Consider the following 19600-nt stretch of genomic DNA (forward strand, 5'->3'; position numbering starts at 1 on the left):
CTGCGGGGAATATCTTACAGTGCTCAAACATGTAGTCACCCAAACAAGTGCAAACCAGGTCAGACGCTGCTCAGCAAAGGGGACAATTCATGTTTTCTCCCTCAGGACCAGCTCTCCCCACAAAAACCAAGCTGCGTCATTGCTCCATCTAACCCCATTTTCCTAAGTCAGCAAGGCTCCCCACAGGCACTGACGATGTTCTTTTTGAACCTGATCTTTTAAAATTTTACTTTAGGTGCTATATTATTCGAGACATAATTTACTAGAAAAAATGAAAGTCACTGTGAAGTGCAGGGCAGTGGCAAATATTGTGGAAGACAGACAGAAAAGGAGCATGCCATGCAGATGAAGTCTATGCACCCCTCCACAATTCATGAGGGCTAGGAACATGGGAACATAGGAAGCTGCCGTATACTGAGTCAGACCATAGGTCCATCTCACTAAGTATTGTCTTTACAGATGGGCAGTGGCTTCTCCAAGGTTGCAGGCAGGAATCTCTCTCAGCCCTATCTTGGAGATGCTGCCAGGGAGGGAACTTGGAATCTTGATGTTTACAGCACTCACACTTTTGGTCTCCTTTTCCTGTGGAACCAGGATGGACCCTGCTTAGCTAAGGGGAGAAGTCATGCTTGCTACCACAAGACCAGCTCTCTTCCTACTAGAAACCATCCCTCACATTTAAAGCAAAATATCAGCTTCTCAAGAACCAGGTATCAGATTTAATGTGTGGATGGAATTGCAAGGGATGTTTACTTTTGTGTGAAACCAGTGAAGTTCACTTATTATCTCAGGAACTGTTTGATAATTTTTCAAATGCTTGTGGTTCAGTCAAATTTACATCATCAGCTGTCACAGGCATCCATGTAGTTTCACGAAAAAGAAATCCCACTTCAGTTTGTATCTTTTCTAAGAATAACGAATCACGTGCATCTAGGAATGATCTCTCTCTCTCAAGGATTCTGCCACTAGGCAGTTTTTGTCTTGCTTTCCTTATACTCTTTGTCACTGTGTCACTCAAGGCACAGAAGTAGGCTGCCAAATCTTTCAGCTCACTGGATTCCTTCATCAGATTGAAGGACTTATTTACTTTTTCGGCTGAAAACCCCTGCCTCTGTTTTCTCTCTTCCACACCATCACTGCTTGACAGCAAGAGCTGAGGGGCCTCGTGTGAACGTTGCTTGTACCAGAAAAGGCTTGCGTAGCTGAAAGAAGTGTCAAAGATACACACTAGCAGAAGAGGTTGTCCCTCTCGGACAATGACAGAACTTTCTGTTTGGGAGACAGAATCTCCGTGGGTCCTTTCTGTAAGAGAAATGTGGAAGTTGGTTATTAAACTTGGGCATTTCCAAGGAATTGCCAAGAGGTATGAAGATAACAGAGTGCAATAAACACGGAGAGATTTTCAGGTGTCCTGGACTTCAGCTTTGAAACCTTCTCTGATAGAATGGAAAAGGGAAGAGATGCTCCAATTCCATTCTATTCCCAGTGTTGACTTCCACATTCTTTTGACTTTCAGTTCATGAAATCATCGATTCATTTTCTAAAGCTGGCCAGGGGGTGGGGGTTCCCTTGGGTTTTTTAATGTCTGGAAAATATGGATTCTTCTGTTTGGTATTTTATTGCCATTTCTGGTGCTGTAACCAGAAATTCCTTCTGGTCTATGGACCACAATAAAGAGATGGATGGATTTTCTAAAGCAGTCCGATTAATTCACCATAAGTATATACAAACCATCAGTTGTTCATACATGCTCCATTCTGGAGCTGCAAGCTTTAGTCTGCTTCATGCATACAGTAAGAGGCTACAATCCTGTTCACACCTCCTTGGGAGTAAGCCCCTTGGATATAATGTGATTTACTTCCTAGGATTGGCCTGCAGAACTTTAGTTGACTAATCAGGGTGTCAGAATGGGCAGAATTGAAGCGGGCCAGTGTTTAATTCCAACTCAGTTTCTCATAACATGGATCTCACTGTTTGGCTGACCATTGGTCCTGGAACAATAAGAGGGGCCTTGGTTCACAGATGCTTCTCATATGAAAAACTTTCAGGCCATTCTGTCACACTCCATGGGAACTGTTAACATGAATTTATCGATTTTTTTAAATCTGGAAAACAATCTATTTTTTAAGCTGGGGAGAAATGGAGAAATAAGCTGGAACACCCTTGGAGCTAAATCAGGGGTGGGCGGGGGGATGTTACAGGCAAAAGGTAAAGACAGAAACAAAGTCTCTATGACCAACCGAAAATGGAGAAAAGGAAGAGAGAGGAAGACAAAACCATAACCTATAGGACATTTTACACCAAGGATGGGGAAGCAGAATATGGAAGAAGCAATATTTGAAAGAACACAAATTACTAAGGAGAAATGTTTGAATACTGGCAAAAATAAATAGGTAGAAAGAAAGAAAGAAAGAAAGAAAGAAAGAAAGAAAGAAAGAAAGAAAGAAAGAAAGAAAAGGCCCAAAGAAATCCACAGCCCGATAACAAAAATAAAATGCTACTCACGTGACATTAAAGTCAATAACAGGATCAGTGCCGAAATGGAAATCATGGTGAGAGTCAGGATGTAAAGATCCAACTTGTTCTCAACTGGGTTGGGTTAAAAGTTATCCTCCGGAGTAAGTCTGCTCTTTCTCAGGATCTTCACTATCTGCTGATAAAGAACCAGTATTCTGCAGTGTAGAGAGAGCAAGAGTTGCCTTAGAAGGGTATTGCTTCCTCTTTCCATCTTTGATGTAACCACTTGTGGTTGGGGGTTCTTTTGAGTAGAGGGAGTTTTGTGTTGTCAGCTCTGCAGGTGATGCTACTCCACCTTCCCCCACGCATGGGGTGAGAAGCTCTACAGCTCTGAAGGCAAGCAACATATGGGGCTGGAGGCAGGAAGAGGCTGACCATTGGTCTATCTAGCTCAGTATTGTCTTCACAGACTGGCAGCGGCTTCTCCAAGGTTACAAGCAGGAGTCTCTCTCAGCCTCATTTTGGAGATGCCAGGGAGGGAACTTGGAAGCTTCTGCTCTTCCCAAAGCGGCTCCATCCCTTAAGGGGAATTTCTGGCAGTGCTCACACATGTGGTCTCCCTTTGGGGGTGGGCGGGTAGAGTAAAACAAGGTGGAAATGCATTTAATGTGGCCAGATTGTGCTTCATATAATCAACCCAGACATTGATCAACTAACATTACCTTGCTTCTTGCAGATAGATCATAACCCATCAACCACAATTAATATGGATTTTGTGCCACTGCCTTTAAGGCTAGGCAGGTGTTGACTCAGTGTTAACTCTAACCATAATTACGTATTAATAATTAAGACACCATGTAATCATGTTATAGAATTATAAACAGGGAATGGTTGCACAATGTGGATGGTGTCACCCAGTATGTATGCTGTTGATGGCTATGTCCTTGCGGGTTGGGTTTTTTTGACTGGTCAATGACCATAGCAAAGACTATTCCATTCTATTCTACTAACATTAAGATCTTTCCCTTCTAGGAAAAGCATGCAATAGCATATGTCTGTTCTTCCCCTCGCTGGTACCATCTTCATTCAGGGCCAGGAGGAGGGACTTATTGCACAGCAGAGACACCAGGGTGTAGCACTGTGTGTCATCCAGAGCACACAAGTACGATGCAGAATCCTCTGCAGTAACTCTAGCGATGGAGAAGACGTTTTCCGTTCGGTCAGCAGATACAACCAAGACCCCTTTGGGATCATCACTCTTTGCTCCTGAAGCGTATCCGTAGAGAATGAAGCGAGGAGCTTGGTTGGGGAACTGTCGGTACCAAAAGATTGTATAGCTAGTAAGTGAGGGGTGCTTGCAAGAGAGGTTCAGTCCTCCACCCTCTGGGGCTTCGGCGAGAGGTTCTTGGCTGACCTTCTCAGCTTTGCACTGAAGGACCCCTGAGAAACCAAAGAGAAAGGGAAACATCAGCTCTACTACTACTACTAATATTCGTATACCGCTTTTCAACCAAAGTTTTCAAAGTAGTTTACAAAGGGGAAAAAATAATCACATAAAAAGCTAATAAAAATAATGGTAAAAAAAAATCAAAAACAATAAAATTATAAATACATAAAATAGAAAGCAAATCAAAGCAAACAAAAACAATAATCTGTGGGACCCATGGAAGCTCATGCATGGATATAGATCACATCTATGTCCTCATTCATACAGAACGTCTAATCTCAATGTCCCCTCTCTACACCCCTTTTCCTCATGTCTGCTCTTTTCCTATTCTCATCCCTTTGGGACCCACAACTATAAACTGGAACACCAACTTAGGCATTTGATAATTGGGCGTCCTCCGTTTTCCTATGAGCAAAGGCACCCTATCGTGAACTGTGCCTGCTTGGCAGGCAGAAATCAACAGGTGAAGCTTCTCTCCCCAATGCATCTGGGCAACAACCTGCTAATTTTACCCACCTAACAAGGAAAGCATTGCAGCTGATAAGACCAAAGTGATGGGCATCCTTGCAGGTCTGAAATCTTCTGGAACCCAAGAAAGATCTTTCTTTCTTTCTTTCTTTCTTTCTTTCTTTCTTTCTTTCTTTCTTTCTTTCTTTCTTTCTTTCTTTCTTTCTTTCTTGGTGGAGACACAGTGTGGTGATCCTTGAAGGAGAACTACAGAGCCCTAGAGGTTTCAGATGGAACTTGCTCTCTTGTTGGCAAGCCTAGAAAACAATGCCTCCAGGAGGACTGGTAGATCACTTTCTCCACCCTCCTGTCTATCAGCACTTCCTGACACTGTAAACTAAATGTTTATGTCATGCACGGTCTTTATAATACTCCCATTTTTTTCATTTGCATATAATACTAGTAGTAAATGGGTGTTACGGTGCTGTATTTATAGAGCATTGGCAATGGACGTGATAGCGTGGCTCCACCTTGTGGGGAAAGGGGCACATTGCAATTATGCATATACACAGTTGCACTCTACAATTGTTTTGGTTTATATACCTACAATATTTTTACCCCTCCCCTCCAACACACTGCTGCTAAAGGTGCCTTACAATTAAAAAACACACCAATAAAATAATATAAGAATCACCACAATCTAAAGAAACAGCAGCAGAAATGAAAAGCAATGGCAAGAGGATAAAATAGGGAAAACTTTCTAAATGCCTCTTGGAACTTGGCTCTTCTTCTTCTTCTTCTTCTTCTTCTTCTTCTTCTTCTAATTCTAATTCTAATTCTAATTCTAATTCTTCTTCTAATTCTAATTCTTCTTCTTCTTCTTCTTCTTCTTCTTCTTCTTCTTCTTCTTCTTCTAATTCTAATTCTTCTTCTTCTTCTAATTCTAATTCTTCTTCTTCTTCTTCTAATTCTAATTCTTCTTCTTCTTCTTCTTCTAATTCTAATTCTAATTCTTCTTCTTCTTCTAATTCTAATTCTTCTTCTTCTTCTTCTTCTAATTCTAATTCTAATTCTTCTTCTTCTTCTAATTCTAATTCTTCTTCTTCTTCTTCTTCTTCTTCTTCTTCTTCTTCTTCTTCTTCTTCTTCTTCTCCTCAGGGCCCAGATTCACATGGGATTTGGGCTCACAAAGGTCAGTGCAGGCAGAGGATTGATAGGATAAACTGAATTAGCAGGATCCTTGGGGATATTGTTTGATGAAGCAGTTCTCATGGACCAGACCCTCAGGATCATTTGGTTCAGCAGGGCTTTTCTAAATGTGCAATCAGACTCAAAACATTCACCACTTCTTCTTCTTCTTCTTCTTCTTCTTCTGATGATGATGATGATGGAATGCTTCTTGAAATGTTTCTTCTTCTAATCTGCCTAATTTGCCTAATCTGCCTACTTACCTTTCACTATAATCTTAACTGATAATTACTATCCTCACATGTTAGCCCATTTCAAGAAGAAGAAGAAGAAGAAGAAGAAGAAGAAGAAGAAGAAGAAGAAGAAGAAGAAATGCAAGAGTTGTCTTTTGTCAGACAGGGGTTCCCAACCTACAAAACAATAAATCTTAGCTGGGGATGATGGGAGTTGAAGTTCAGCAACATCTGGAGCACCACAGCTTGTGGACCCCTGTGTTAGATGATATGAAAAGTGGCTGGTAACAGTGAGAAAAGAAAGTCAGACCCTGGTCAAGCACCCTCATTTCTCCTTCCCCTGCCAAAGACACTTCCTACAGGCTCCACTGCTACTTCCCAGAGTCTTCCCCAATGAATGCAACACTTCTCAGGAGTGATGAAGTTGCATTCCCAGTTCTAAGGATTTTCTCCCCCTCACTTTAGGCTTCAAAACATCATGGAATGTGAGTCTAGGCAACAAAGTATGTGTGCCCAGACAATGAAAGCACACAGGGGTGTGAGACAGCGACAACCTACACATGCAAATCATACTCATGTCCCATTATCCAGCTCTGAGTTTTCATTTTAGAAAGCCTTGTCCTACCAGCTTATAGGTCTAGAACTATTCCTAGTTGGTGGCCTGTTGACTTCCCTCCTCTCTTTGCCTGCTCCATTTCCTCAGTCTGCCTTCGCTCCTCCTCTGCTCAGCCTCTGAGAGGAGTTATTGCACAGCAAGAGTCCCTCCCTAACACACTGTGTCTCTCAGAGCACAGAAGTAGACCGCAGTATCTGCCAGTGTGATATCCTGGAGGGCAAGCCTGGTCGACGTTTTCTCAGAGAACATTGTGCCTTTGGGGTTGATACTTTCTTCGCTGTAGCCTGGATAGGCATTAGCAATGTACTGAGGTCCCTGGCCAGGAAATTGCCTGTACCACTGGAATGCCTCTGTTGCAGTCCCAGAGAGTGTGCAATTAAGGCTGTTCAGTGTTCCGTCCAATACTGTCATTGATTCCGGCTGCTGAAGCTTCTGAGCTCTCCCCAGCACACCTACAACAACATTAAAAGGAAACAAGAAGTTCTGGTAAGAACTAATCTGCCTGCTTTCCTTTCACTATAATCTTAATTGATAATCGCCATCTTCCCAAGTTGGCCCACTTCCACCACAAATGTTCACACAGCTGCCATCTTGAATTGGGATGCATGACGTCATCACAGACTATGAGGTTGAGGTCTCTATGTGCCCAGGGGTGTAGCTAGGTCTCTATGTCCCTATGTGCCCCTCTCCCTGGCAGCACTTCAGAGTGAGGGAGATAATGAAGAAAATAGGGAGGGGCAGAGCTGGGGGGGGGGCCCTCAGGAGCTGAGGGGCCCAGGTTCTTTGAACCCATCTGCTCAATTATAGCTACTCCCCTGTATGTGCCCCTAAACTGTTCCAAATTTGATTCAAATCAGTTTGATGATTCACAAGTTAGCCCACTTGTGCCTCAAATGTTCATGTGTCTGCCATCTTGAACTGGGGTGGATGACACCAGCACAAAGTATGTCGTTGAGGTGTCCCTACAACTGTACCAAAAGTTTGGTTCAAATGGGTCCAGGCATTGCAAAGTTGATGGGGGAGAGAGAGAGAGAGAGAGAGAGAGAGAGAGAGAGAGAGAGAGAGAGAGAGAGAGAGAGAATCTCATCATAAGCTTACTTTCCTTGAGGAAAAGTAGATCTTAAAAAGAGCCCCTGGTGGTGCAGTGGTAAAACTGCCGCCCTGTAACCAGAAGGTTACAAGTTCGATCCTGACCAGGGGCTCAAGGTTGACTCAGCCTTCCATACCTCCGAGGTCGGTAAAATGAACACCCAGAATGTTGAGGGCAATATGCTGAATCATTGTAAACCGCTTAGAGAGCTCCGGCTATAAAGCGGTATATAAATGTAAGTGTTATTGCTATTGCTATTGCTGTATTCTGAAATGCATGTTCACTGGTAAGCAAAGAGGAAATTCTTCTTTGGGTCTTTAGAGGGAAGCAGAATATTGAAATAATTTGCATGCAAACTTGTTTTGAGTCTTCTAGTCCAGTGTGGATTGTTCTAGTTGAACATGGGAATAATAATTAGTAATAGATTAAAAAAAATAGAACATCAGCTCTTGTAATGGAATTTTATATAATTCTACTGTGTGATCACATTAAGAAAATTCTGCAAACTATTTTGGAGAACTAGTTACTCATAACACACCAAGGCAGGGGATTTCTCACTATAGAGTATGGGGTCAGTATTAGTTTCCCCTGTGATGTCATGAAAACATTTTCTCCAATACTGCGGGAAAAGGAAGGTTTCAGCAAAGCTTGCAAGATGTTCTGGTCCATCAGTTGTTCTGTTTGATCCTGGCTGATTGATCTCCTGAGATCTTCCCTGAATACTAATGGGTCCTTCTTGATGAAATTCCGATTATTTACCTCCATCACAATTTCAGAATGTGCAAAAGGTGGGCCAAGCAAATTCAGGAATATCTGAAAAGTACCAATGAGTTTTCGCAAGGTGGAGAAATATTAATGCTAAGGAGTCGGATCCAATCTATGTCTATTTGGAAATCAAACACACTGAAGAAACACCCAGGTATATGTGCATAGGGCTGAAACCTGAACCCCTGAATATATTGTGAATGGTCTTTCTCCACTCTACTCCCACAAGACCAGGAGAGCTGGCCTTGTGGCAGCAGGTATGAATTGTCCCCTTTGCTCAGCAGGGTCTGCCCTGGCTTGCATTTGAAGGGGGACTATGAGGCTATTCTCACAATGGGGGGAAACCAGGCAAAGGGACCCCAGCCCAGTTTCCCCCCATTGTGAGAACGACGGGGCTCGCAGTCAAGCCTTGTGGAACAATGGCAGCTGGCCCGCCTAAGAACCCCTCCCTTAAAATGAGTAGATCCCCCCCCACGAGGCAGCTACAGCACGCATCCTGGGTCTCGTCAGAATGCCCCGTGCACTCATGCGAGGTGTCCTTGGACTTCTGGGGGCCAGGTGGCCCCGATCCCCACCACCCCTACTGGCTCAGTGACAGAGCTGGTAGTCGTGTGGGCTAAGCCTGATCTCCCTGCAGAGCCCGGTTAGGCTCTACACTCATTGTGTGTGAGCACTGAAAGATATTCCTCTTTAGGGGATGGAGTCGCTTTGGGAAGAGCAGAAGGTTCCAAGTTCCCTCCCTGGCAGCATCTCCAAGATAGGATTGAGAAAGAGTCCAGCCGGCAACCTTGGAGAAGCCGCTGCCAGTCAGTGTAAGCCAGAGATTCTCAACGTTGGGTCCCCAGATGTTATTGGACTTCAGCTCCCATAATACCCAGTCCCAGTGGCATTTGCTTGGGAATTATGGGAGTTGAAGTCCAAAAACATCTGGGGACCCAATGTTGAGAATCCCTGGTGTAGACAATACTGAGCTAGATGGACCAACGGTCTGACTCAATATATGGCAGCTTCCTATGTTCCTACGTTCCTGCACATGTTTTTGATCTGCTTCTCATCTGTTCAGCCTCACTGTGTCACTCACGGCACAAAAATAGACAGCAGAATCATTCAGCTGGCTGGCAGCTTTCTCCATGTGTAAGGTCTTCTGTTTGCTGTCATGCTTGTGTTTGAAACCATGAAGACGTCCCTCATTTAAACTAGCAGCATCGTAATCACTCAAAAAGAGCCTGGGAGATTGGCCTGGATGCTGAATGTACCAGAATGCATAGACTGGGGCAGACGATTCATAGGCACAATCGAGATATATGGGGTCTCCTTGGGTGACCGTCACATGGATTTTGGTTGGGGTCACTTTCTGTCCAATGCTTCCTTCTGTGGAGAAGACAATGGCAGAAGAAATGATGTTAGGAACCCAGATGGAGAGGTGGGTGATAAGATGGTCAGTTATAGTACAACTTCTCCCTTCGCTTTCAGCCCTTGAGAATAATTCTGGTTAGAGTTATTTGAGGGTTGGAAAAGATACATTAACCAGGAAAAAAATGCTTCTCTGAAGCTCTCATAGATCCTGGAATCCAGAGCTCTATTTTAGCTGGTCACCCTAAGCACACATAGGGATCACTCACACAATCAAAAATCTGTGTTCTGCCCAGGTTTGGGAGCTGTGGTTGCTCCCAAAATTCAGTTGTTTGGAAGCAAGGTAGGAGGAAAAACTGCGTAGCTTTTCCTCCGACCTTGCTTCCACACAATCACTTCTACCCAGATTTTCCTCTTACCTTGCTTCCACACAACCAACATTTGGGAGCACACAAAGCAACCAAACCCGGGTAGAACACAGTTTTTTTCATTGTGTGAATGACCTCATAGAGTAATTTAACACACAATGCTAAAATAGATGATTTATGTAAGCTTTACTACCTCATCATCATTATCATCATCATCATCATCATCGCCGTCGTCATTTTTTAATTTTCTAGTATTCCAATATAAATGTAAACCTTCAACATAGGAACAACATAGGAAGCTGCCATATACTGAGTCAGACCATTGGTCTATCTAGCTCAGTATTGTCTTCACAGACTTTGCAGCAGCTTCTCCAAGGTTGCAGGCAGGAATCTCTCTAAGCCCTATCTTGAAGAAGCCAGGGGGGGAACTTGGAACCTTCTGCTCTTCCCAGAGCGGTTCCATCCCCTAAGGGGAATATCTCATAGTGCTCACACTTCTAGTCTCCCTTTCATATACAACCAGGGTGGACCCTGCTTAGCTAGGGGACAAGTCATGCTTGCTACCACAAGACCAGCTATCTAAATATCCCTCTTCTATATTTGATCCTTACATCAACACCATTAACAAGTATGCAAAAATGCCAAAAAACAAGATCAAAGATGATGGAATTTGTGTTATGGTTATAATCCCCATCGATTCAAAGATAACACACTGAGGAAGCATGCTAGTGTAGGGATCTTGATGAATGCAAGAATCTTGGAAGGGGAAAAATGTTAGAAGTTGGGGAAATGAATCAAGGTTTAACTTACTTAAGAATGAAAAGATGAACACAGCTGAGGTCCAAAGGAGAGACATCTTCCTGGGTCAAGGAAGGGTAGAACCCAGAAGGAATTCAGAAGCAAACAGAAGGAAGTTGGTTGTGACCAGCCTCTGGGCTTTGCACTGAACAATCCACTGAACAAGACTTGATGCAACGCAGCTGACGCCTTCCTTTTGGTAAGTTTCAAAGAACAGCAGCTTCAAGGTGAAGGATGGAAGACCAAAGGATGTGGCTGACAGCCGCAGTATCAAAGAAAATGCTGTGTGGCATTCTGTTTGCATACACCACACCGTATGAGTGGGAATGGCACAACAGCTCCCCCTTGTGCCTGAAAGGCACATGACATCATCTGGTATCCACTGTTTCATCCCTGGTGCCAGATGCTGCTGTTGTGTGATGTGGGTCTTCAGATGTCCGTGGACCAACAGAGGTGGGGAACCTTGACTCTCCAGTTGTTGCTGAACTACAATTCACTTCATCCCCAGCTGCAATTTATTGAGGCTGGGGGTGATGGGAGTTGTAGTTCAGCAACAGCTGGAGAGCCAAGGATGCCTATCCCTGGACTACAAGTCCCATCATCCAAGGAGTCATAGGAACATAGGAAGCTGCCATATACTGAGTCAGACCATTGGTCTCTCTAGCTCAGTATTGTCTTCACAGACTGGCAGCGGCTTTTCCAAGGTTGCAGGCAGGAATCTCTCTCAGTCCTATCTTGGAGAAGCCAGGGAGGGAACTTGAAACCTTCTGCTCTTCCCAGAGCGGCTTCATCCCCTGAGGGGAATGTCTTGCTGTGCTCACACATCAAGTCTCCCATTCATATGCAGCCAGGGCAGACCCTGCTTAGCTATGGGGACAAGTCAAGCTTGCTACTACCAGACCAGCTCTCCAGGGTCAGGAGAAGCCAGGGTCGGGAGCTGCTGCAGTAAGAGATCCAGCTAAAAGAGGTGATCGCTACATTACGGGTGTGCAGAAAACCCCACTGAAATGTCACTTGCCTTATAGGAAGGATTGACCCACTGAAGAGTCCCAGTGATGGACTTGCTCAGGTTGTAGATTACAGGGAGGGATTGAATCTGTGGATTGGATCATCACACCCTGCACTGCCTATACCACAGCAATAGCCATGCCTCTGCCACCCGCTTGCTGGCCCTGTCTGTGCCTCATATACTGTGAGATCATGCAGGGTGCATGATCAGGGAATGTTAAAAGCACAGTTTTCTTGCTAAAAACCACCCCTCTGAAGTGGTGATTTGCCCCCTAAAGCAGCAATTTCCTGTGGCAAAGCAGGCTTCAGAAAAACAGTGACGCTTTCCCTCCCTGCATGCCCCAGTCCCAAGCAAATTAGTCCCCCTTTCTCATGTCTCTTTTTAATTTTATAAACTAACTTTTGATGGCAAACATATCTGTCCGCCCCCACTCCCGAGACGCCAGTCTGAAGATCAGGTCTGAAACCGAGCGGGCCTTTACTTGGCTTGTACAATGAATGCATTAGATCTGCTTGGGCTGAAGTGGGTGATGGATAAAGATACTGTGGGAGGTTCACCCTCTGGTCTGGGCTAAGACTGAATGTTGTGGGTTATATATTTGTCTCATGAAATGTGCTGAATTCTCTGATTCAATTTAGCCTAGGACGAATGGACAGTGGCCATCTTCCACTGTCTCTTACAATAGAGATCCCAGGGGAAGAGGCTCCCCAGTTCTTGAGGAGGTGGCCCCCCAGTTTGACCTCTGTGAAGGTTCTAGATTAATAAGGGCCAAATGGTCTTCACAATTAGAAAAGCAAGTCAGGGATCTTCTGGCCACAGATGACTATTTTTTAGCTTTTTGCAATTCCGTGCACTCTTGCATTTCCATGTAAGTGCAATTTATTTACTTTTTAAATATTTACATTTCTATCCCACTCTTCCTCCGAGGAGCCCAGAGCAGAGTGCATGGTTGGGTTTATCCTCACAACAACCCTGTGAGGTAGGATAGGCTGGGAGAAAGACGTTTCTGGCCTAGAGTCGCCCAGTGAGTTTCATGGTTGAATGGGGATTTGAACTTAGGTCTTCCCGATCCAAGTCCAACACCCCAACCATCCCACCACATTTGCCCCCAGATATAATGAATGGAAACTCCAGCAAAAGTCTCTAGTTCCTGATGCGGCTGGATTTTAGTGGAGAGAGTTAAGAAAAATCATGTGGACATGTGCTGTGTTTGATCTGCGAGCACTTAACTTCATTTGCCAAAACATTCCTCAGAAGAAACTTGAGATCTTTTCCTGCATGGAACAAAACAGCAATATGTTTTCATAGCTCTGTCCTCTTTATCTGGTACATCCTTCACTCAGAGTCAGGAAGAGTTATTGCACAGCAGAGACAGCAGGGAGTACCACTGTGTCACCCAGAGCACAGAAGTACACCGCAGAGTCCTCCAGAGTCACTTTGCTGAAGGCAAAGACGTTGGCCTTTCGGTCGCCATTTATACGCAAGACCCCCTCTATAGTCTCACTCTTAGTTTCCTTGTTGTATCCAAAAGCTATAGAGTGAGGAGCTTGGTTGGAGAACTGCTGATACCAGAAAATGTTTTCATTTGAAATAGAAGGGTGGCTGCAAGAAAGGTTCACTTGTTTCCCCTCTGATGCCACCATGATGGCATCTTGGCTGATCTTCTCTTCTTTGCACTGAAGGATTCCTGGGAAAGCAAACAGGATGGGAAAGATCAACACTGCATTCCTTGAACCAATGGATGCTCTTAGATTGATATAATCACATATAGGTCTTCAAAATTACAAACTGTCTCACAGCACAGGAGCTTCAACACTCCCCGCCTCACTCTCCCAGGTCCTTTCAGTCCCTTTGGATTCAGATGTCACAAATACGCACTGCAACACCATTACACACTTTTGTTAATTGGGCTGCCCTGTTTCTATGGGCCCAGTGCCTCCGCAGTTGTATGGTAGGGAGGAATCGACAGGGGAAGCTTTTTGCATCATTGCACCTAAATGCCTGGAGAAAATGAACTGGGTGTAGAGTTTGGCCATAAATCTATTCAAAAAAGTAGACTGACCCTAGCATTGCTTTGGAAAGGGATCATTAACCACAAGGAATGATGGGTGATGCACATGAACCATGGAACCACTGGGAAGCACAGCACAGGCTGGTAAGAGACCATTTCTGTGGGGTACACCTTCTAGCATACAGTAGTTACTACCAAGCACTAGACTGGAAGTGATGACTATACTGAAGGTCCACTCCTGCGTATGGGATAGTTCTCAAAAGAACTACTTTTCAGGTTGATCCTCTATGAATAGAGACAGGACAGAAGCAGATCTCCATCGTTTCTGGGTACCTCTGAAAGTTGGATCCTAGAGTTTGCGAGTATGTGGTTCTGAAGAACCAGTTTACAGATCCCAAGAACAGGAAGAAGTCCAAAAATACACAGCCTATAGGAAAGAGCATTGCCTTTTGCCATGAGTGCAATTCACAAACCAAGGAGACATCATTCATACAGTTTGGAAGCACTGAGAGAAACAGATGAAAATAGTACTTTCTAACGAATTCTACCCACCTAATGATGAAAGCATCACCATCTATGTGACCAAAGAGACAGGCATCCTTGCTGATGGTCTGAAATGAAATCTCCTTTGCAAAATCCCAAAAAGAATTTCTCCTTCCTTCCTTCCTTCTTTCTTTCCCAGAATAAAGTTTCCTGAGTGAGGAAGACAGGCAGGGAACCAGGAGCCAGTCCTTGACGGAGGAGTCAACACAGTGCAAAAGAAGGCAAGTGCTTGCAGAAGAAGTGTAGCCCTAGACCTCAGAAACAAGAGGTGTCACAACTACATGAACCAACCTTCAGCCCTATGCAACTTGAGTAGGGACTTCCCAGTTGATCCAAGGACACCACCTTGTGGACAGCAATGCACTTTGCATGTGTCTACTTTGGTTGCAGTCTAGAGTTATTTCAGAAAATTCGCCACAGCTGTTTGCCCATTTGCAGGTAGTCGCCAAATTCAGATGTTCTAGGAAACCAGAGGTCCCTTCGCGTCCGGTTTCCCAAGCTGCATGTCCAAACTGATGAAACTTCAGTTAAGGGCAAGAAGGGACCCGTGGTATCCCTTCCTAAACTCCACTCTGAAACTTCGGTCAGAGTGGAGTTCCGCCGCCCTTACCTTCAGTTCTGTGATGCAAGTGTTACATCTGAATACATCAGCCCCAAACACTGATGTGTTACATCTGAATGCTGCCACTGCAGTTTCGGCTCCACGGAACTGGAGTGGAGGGAGGAAGCTCCTCCCTCACTCCGGCCTGATTGGCTGTGTTGGCTGTCCCTCAGGAAAGAAGGAAGCCCACACAGATATCTCCCCCATTTCTCTGCAGTCTCGCTGACTGCAGAAAGGTGGCTTTACCCAATGTCCGAAAGTGGACGGGAGAGCGGGGGGAGGGTCACGGAACCCTAGGGCACGGAACCCCAGGTCCACCCGCAATTCTGCATTTCGTCTGAAGTATCTTGTGACTAATTAAAGAACAAAACACATTTGTATCTTTACAAATGTATACAGGTCTGAAATCAAGTGAACTAGAATGGCTTAGAGAAATAAATAAGGGTCTGTTGCGACCTGGGTAAAGAAGCACCTTTCTAAAAGGTGACCCTCTTTTTGTATGTAGCAGCAGGAGAGCAACTGACCCTCTCCAGCCCCAGCATAGCATGCCTCCTGTGGCTGTGGTTGGGGGTCTCCTTGGTGTTTCCTTCTCTTAGATTATGAGCCCTTTGGATACCAAGAGAGCCAACTTATTATTATAATTATTCTTTTCCTCTGTAAAGTGCTCTGAGAACTTTATTGTTGTTGTTGTTGTTGTTGTTGTTGAAAAGCAGTAATAATGACCCTGGCTGACATACAGAGCATGGAATCATCGGTGCAGTAAGACTAGCAGCCTAACAACACTTGTGTACTAACCGTACTGGTGCAGTGGAGAAGAAGCCATTTTTTGACAGCCCCACGTTGCTCAGGAAGCCCTCTGTGCCACCCAAATAGATGTCTCCTCCTCCTCCTCCTTCCTATTATTACTATTAAAAATATGTCTATCCTGCCTCTCCAGTACAAAAGTGCTTGGGGTAGCTCCCAACAGTAACAATAAATGTATTCTATAACAAATAAAACACAATGTAGAATACAAGCAATTAAAACAACCCCATAGTTGGATGGATGGATACACACACACACACACACACACACACACACTTAGGTGATAAGAGGCACGCACATGTGTGGAATGCTGGAGATGCCTGGAATGCTGGAGTGGGACTTTTAAAACCGAGGCGGTGGTAAAGAACTCCTCCCATGGGCCACCTGCCCCCCAAATGGCCCAAAAACATCCCAACCTGGTATTTGGGAGGAAAGCGGGCCCGAGGAAGGAGCTCTTGCTTCCGTCTCACTACTAGCCCACAGATGTTCTCCGCAGTTCAAGCTAGCTGAAATTTAAAACCCACCAGGCTGTAGTAAAACACATTAAAAAGCCTCTCAAAACAAGTAATTTTTAAGAGCTTAAAAAAAAAAAAAAAACACTAAGGGAGGGAGCATAGTGAGTCTCTTCTGGGAGGGCATTCCAGATCCGAGGGGCCACAACTGAAAAGGCCCTGAATCTTATCTCACCAATCAAATTTCAGTCAGTTGCTAGGCTGTGAGCTGAGCTTGAGATGATGAGCAAAGGGCCCTGACAGATTCACTTATTTGAGTGTAGTCTGACAGATACCCTGGGCCCAAGCTGTGTAGGGCTTTAAAGGACAAAAACAGCACTTTGAATCTAGCTCGAAAGCAAACTGGTAAGCTGTGAAGGTGCCACAGAGGTTCAATATTCATGAAGCAACTAGTGGCCACAAGCATCCCTACAGCAGCATTCTGGGCCAGCTGAAGTTTCCAAACCATCTTCAAGGGCAGCCCCGCATGAAGATCATTGCAGTAGTCCAATCTGGATGTCACCAAAGCATGAGTGACTGAGGTCAGGTTTGACTTCTCCAAGTAGGGTCGCAGCTGGCATAGCAGCTGTAGCTGGTAAAAGGCATTCCTGCACATCACCGCCACCTGTGCCTTTAAGGACAGCGCTGGGTCCAGAAACACCCCCAAGCTGCAGACTTGGTCTTTCTGGGGGAGTGGGACCCCATCCAGGTCCAGTTTTACCACACCATGTGGATAATCAGTTTTACCCACCCTTAGAGCTGCACAACCCTCAGGAACTTATTTTATCAACCCTTAGAGGGACATCAGTTTTACCGACACTTAGAGCTGCACAACCCTCAGGGACTTATTTTACCAACCCTTAGAGGGACATCAGTTTTACCGACACTTAGAGCTGCACAACCCTCAGGGACTTATTTTATCAACCCTTAGAGGGACATCAGTTTTACCCACCCTTAGAGCTGCACAACCCTCAGGGACTTATTTTACCAACCCTTAGAGGGACATCAGTTTTTATTGACCCTTAGAGCTGCACAACCCTCGGTGACTTATTTTACTGACCCTTAGAGGGACATCAATTTTACCAACCCTTAAAACTGCATAACCCTCAGGGACATATTTTTAGATGAACTGAAGGCCAAATGAAATAGACATTCTTTTAAAAAAACACACATGAATGTTTGGGGCTGAAGTGAGACTTGAACTAGGGGACTCTCCATAAGCTGGGGAACTGGGGACTTCTTAGCTTCCCTGCCATCTTCTTAGTCCTTTTACTACACCAGCTTATGGGTCTTGCTCTACTGTTGGTGTACTGCTGTCTGCTGGCCTGCTGGCCTACTTGCCTCCTCCAGTTTCTCAGGCTGTTTCAGCTCCTCCTCTGCTCCGCCTCTGAGAGGGGTTCTTGTATGGCAAGAGTCCCTCCCTGACACACTGTGTCAGAGCACAGAAGTAGACTGCAGCATCTGCCAATGCGACCTCCTGGAGAACGAGAGTACTGGATTTCTTATCCTCCGAGAATGACAAGGTGCCCTTGGGGTCGGTACTTGTATCACTGGATCCCTTAAAAGCTCCAGCAATATACTGGAGTCCTTTGCCAGGGAGCTGCCGATACCACACATTCCTTTCTGTTGTGACCGAAGAGAGGTTGCAGCTGAGGTTGATAGATGTTCCATCCAACACAGTGGCGAATCCTGGCTGCTCAATCTTCTGAGCTCTTCCCAGGGAGCCTATGACAGAAGAAGCCAGATTTAATGCACCTCTCATCTCAAAAATCTGGTAAGCATTAAGAGAACCCCTGTGGTTGCACCCAAAGAAGTCAAATCCTCCCTAAGCACTCGTGAGATAAGGTAGTCATCACTACTAAATTCAGTTCCATTGATTTCAGTGGTGCCTTGACAAGATTCACTTTTTCTATAGTCAATGTATTTTCTCTCTCTCTCTCTCTCTCTCTCTCTCTCTCTCTCTCTCTCTCTCTCTCTCTTTCTCTGATACTCAGTAAGAAGAAAAACAAATTTGCTTCCTTGATCAAATTTAAGGAATTGTTTCACACAGTTTTTGGTCACCAGCCATAAACAGCCAGCCAGGAAGGAGAATTCTCATCATACTGATTTACAAGTCTATTGTGTTAAAGTATTCCATACAATTATGGATGCCTTTAGGTGAGGGATGTATGGGGTGGGTTTCCCCCCCTCATTTTCATCAATGTCAGTACAGCTTCAGTACAGCCACTGGAGGTACTGTACTGGGGGTGAATAGGGCCAGTTACTCTCCCCCTACTAAATAAAGAGAATCACCATGTTAAAAGGTGCCTCTTTGCCAAGTTAGCAGGATTAGCCAATTGAATTACCTGCTTAATTGGCTCTTAGTTTCCTGAGAGCAATTCCTGTTCTAAAATGCTGATAAACTCTGGGCTGAAAAAGCTGCATTCATCAAGTTTCTCTCTTCCCCCCATCCCACACCCCTGCATCTCTCAAAAATCCCCGAGTCCCTGATCTCACTTTCAGCTGGTCACCCTCAGTGAGAATTGTGTGATTTCACATATCATGCTCAAAGCGCTTGCTGTTTTCAGCTTTACGGATTGAGATTTATTATTTACTTTTCAAGAACTTGTCAAGAACCTTAAATTAGTTATAAATGCACATGGGATATCTAAATGTCCCTCTTCTATACTCACTCCTACATCAGCACCATTCACAGGTATGCACAAATGCCGTAAAAGAAGATTAACAACGGTGAATTTTGTGCCATGGTCTGAATCCCTATAGATTCAAAGGTAGCACATCAAGGGAGCATTTAGACCATGGGATCTTGATAACTGGGAGAATCTCTGAAGGCAGAGTGACCGTGGTGGGGTGGTGGGTGTTAAGAGTTTGGGAAATGAATCAAGCACCACTTACTAAAGACCAAGAAGATTAGCACAGCAAAGGTCCCAAGTAGAGACATCTTCCTGGATCAGTGAGGAAAGAAGCAATTCAGAAGCGAACAGAAGGAGGTTGTTTCTCTCTGACCCGTCTCTCGGCTTTGTGCTGAACAATCCACTCTGCTAGAAGACTTGATGCAATGCGGCTGACTCCTTCCTCTTTGTAATGAATGTCAAAACCCAGCAGCATCAAGAAAAGGGGAGGTAGACCAAAGGCTGTGGTTGGCAGCCACAAACGATATCACAGAAAAAGCCATGAGATGTTTTATTGGCATTTACAGCTCAGCATGAGTAGAAATGGCTCAATGGCTCCCCCTTGTTTCTGAAAGGCACATGACAGCTTCTGGTACCTCTGTGCTATTGGCTGACTGTGCAGGTAACATGGAACTACTGGAACCAATGGTTCCGCCTGCACCCCCAAAACCGGCAGTTTCCTGTCCGCATTCAAATGTATGGCAGGA

The 19600-nt window shown here is 44.7% G+C and overlaps 1 protein-coding gene across 1 annotated transcript in view; it reads right to left on the minus strand.

Moving 5' to 3' along the window:
- LOC128329421 (T cell receptor alpha chain MC.7.G5-like) overlaps positions 1-19185 on the minus strand; it is a 209014-nt gene extending 189829 nt beyond the window's left edge. The window contains exons 1-2 of the mRNA XM_053260599.1: positions 19117-19185; positions 17652-17946 (exon numbers count right to left, since the gene is read on the minus strand). Of these exons, the coding sequence (XP_053116574.1) occupies positions 17652-17946; positions 19117-19162 (341 nt within the window). The 5' untranslated portion in view covers positions 19163-19185. The remainder of the gene's footprint in view (positions 1-17651; positions 17947-19116) is intronic.
- Positions 19186-19600: the final 415 nt, after the last annotated feature.

The sequence above is a fragment of the Hemicordylus capensis genome, chromosome 6 (genome assembly GCF_027244095.1).
Source record: "Hemicordylus capensis ecotype Gifberg chromosome 6, rHemCap1.1.pri, whole genome shotgun sequence".
Taxonomy (NCBI): Eukaryota; Metazoa; Chordata; class Lepidosauria; order Squamata; family Cordylidae; genus Hemicordylus; species Hemicordylus capensis.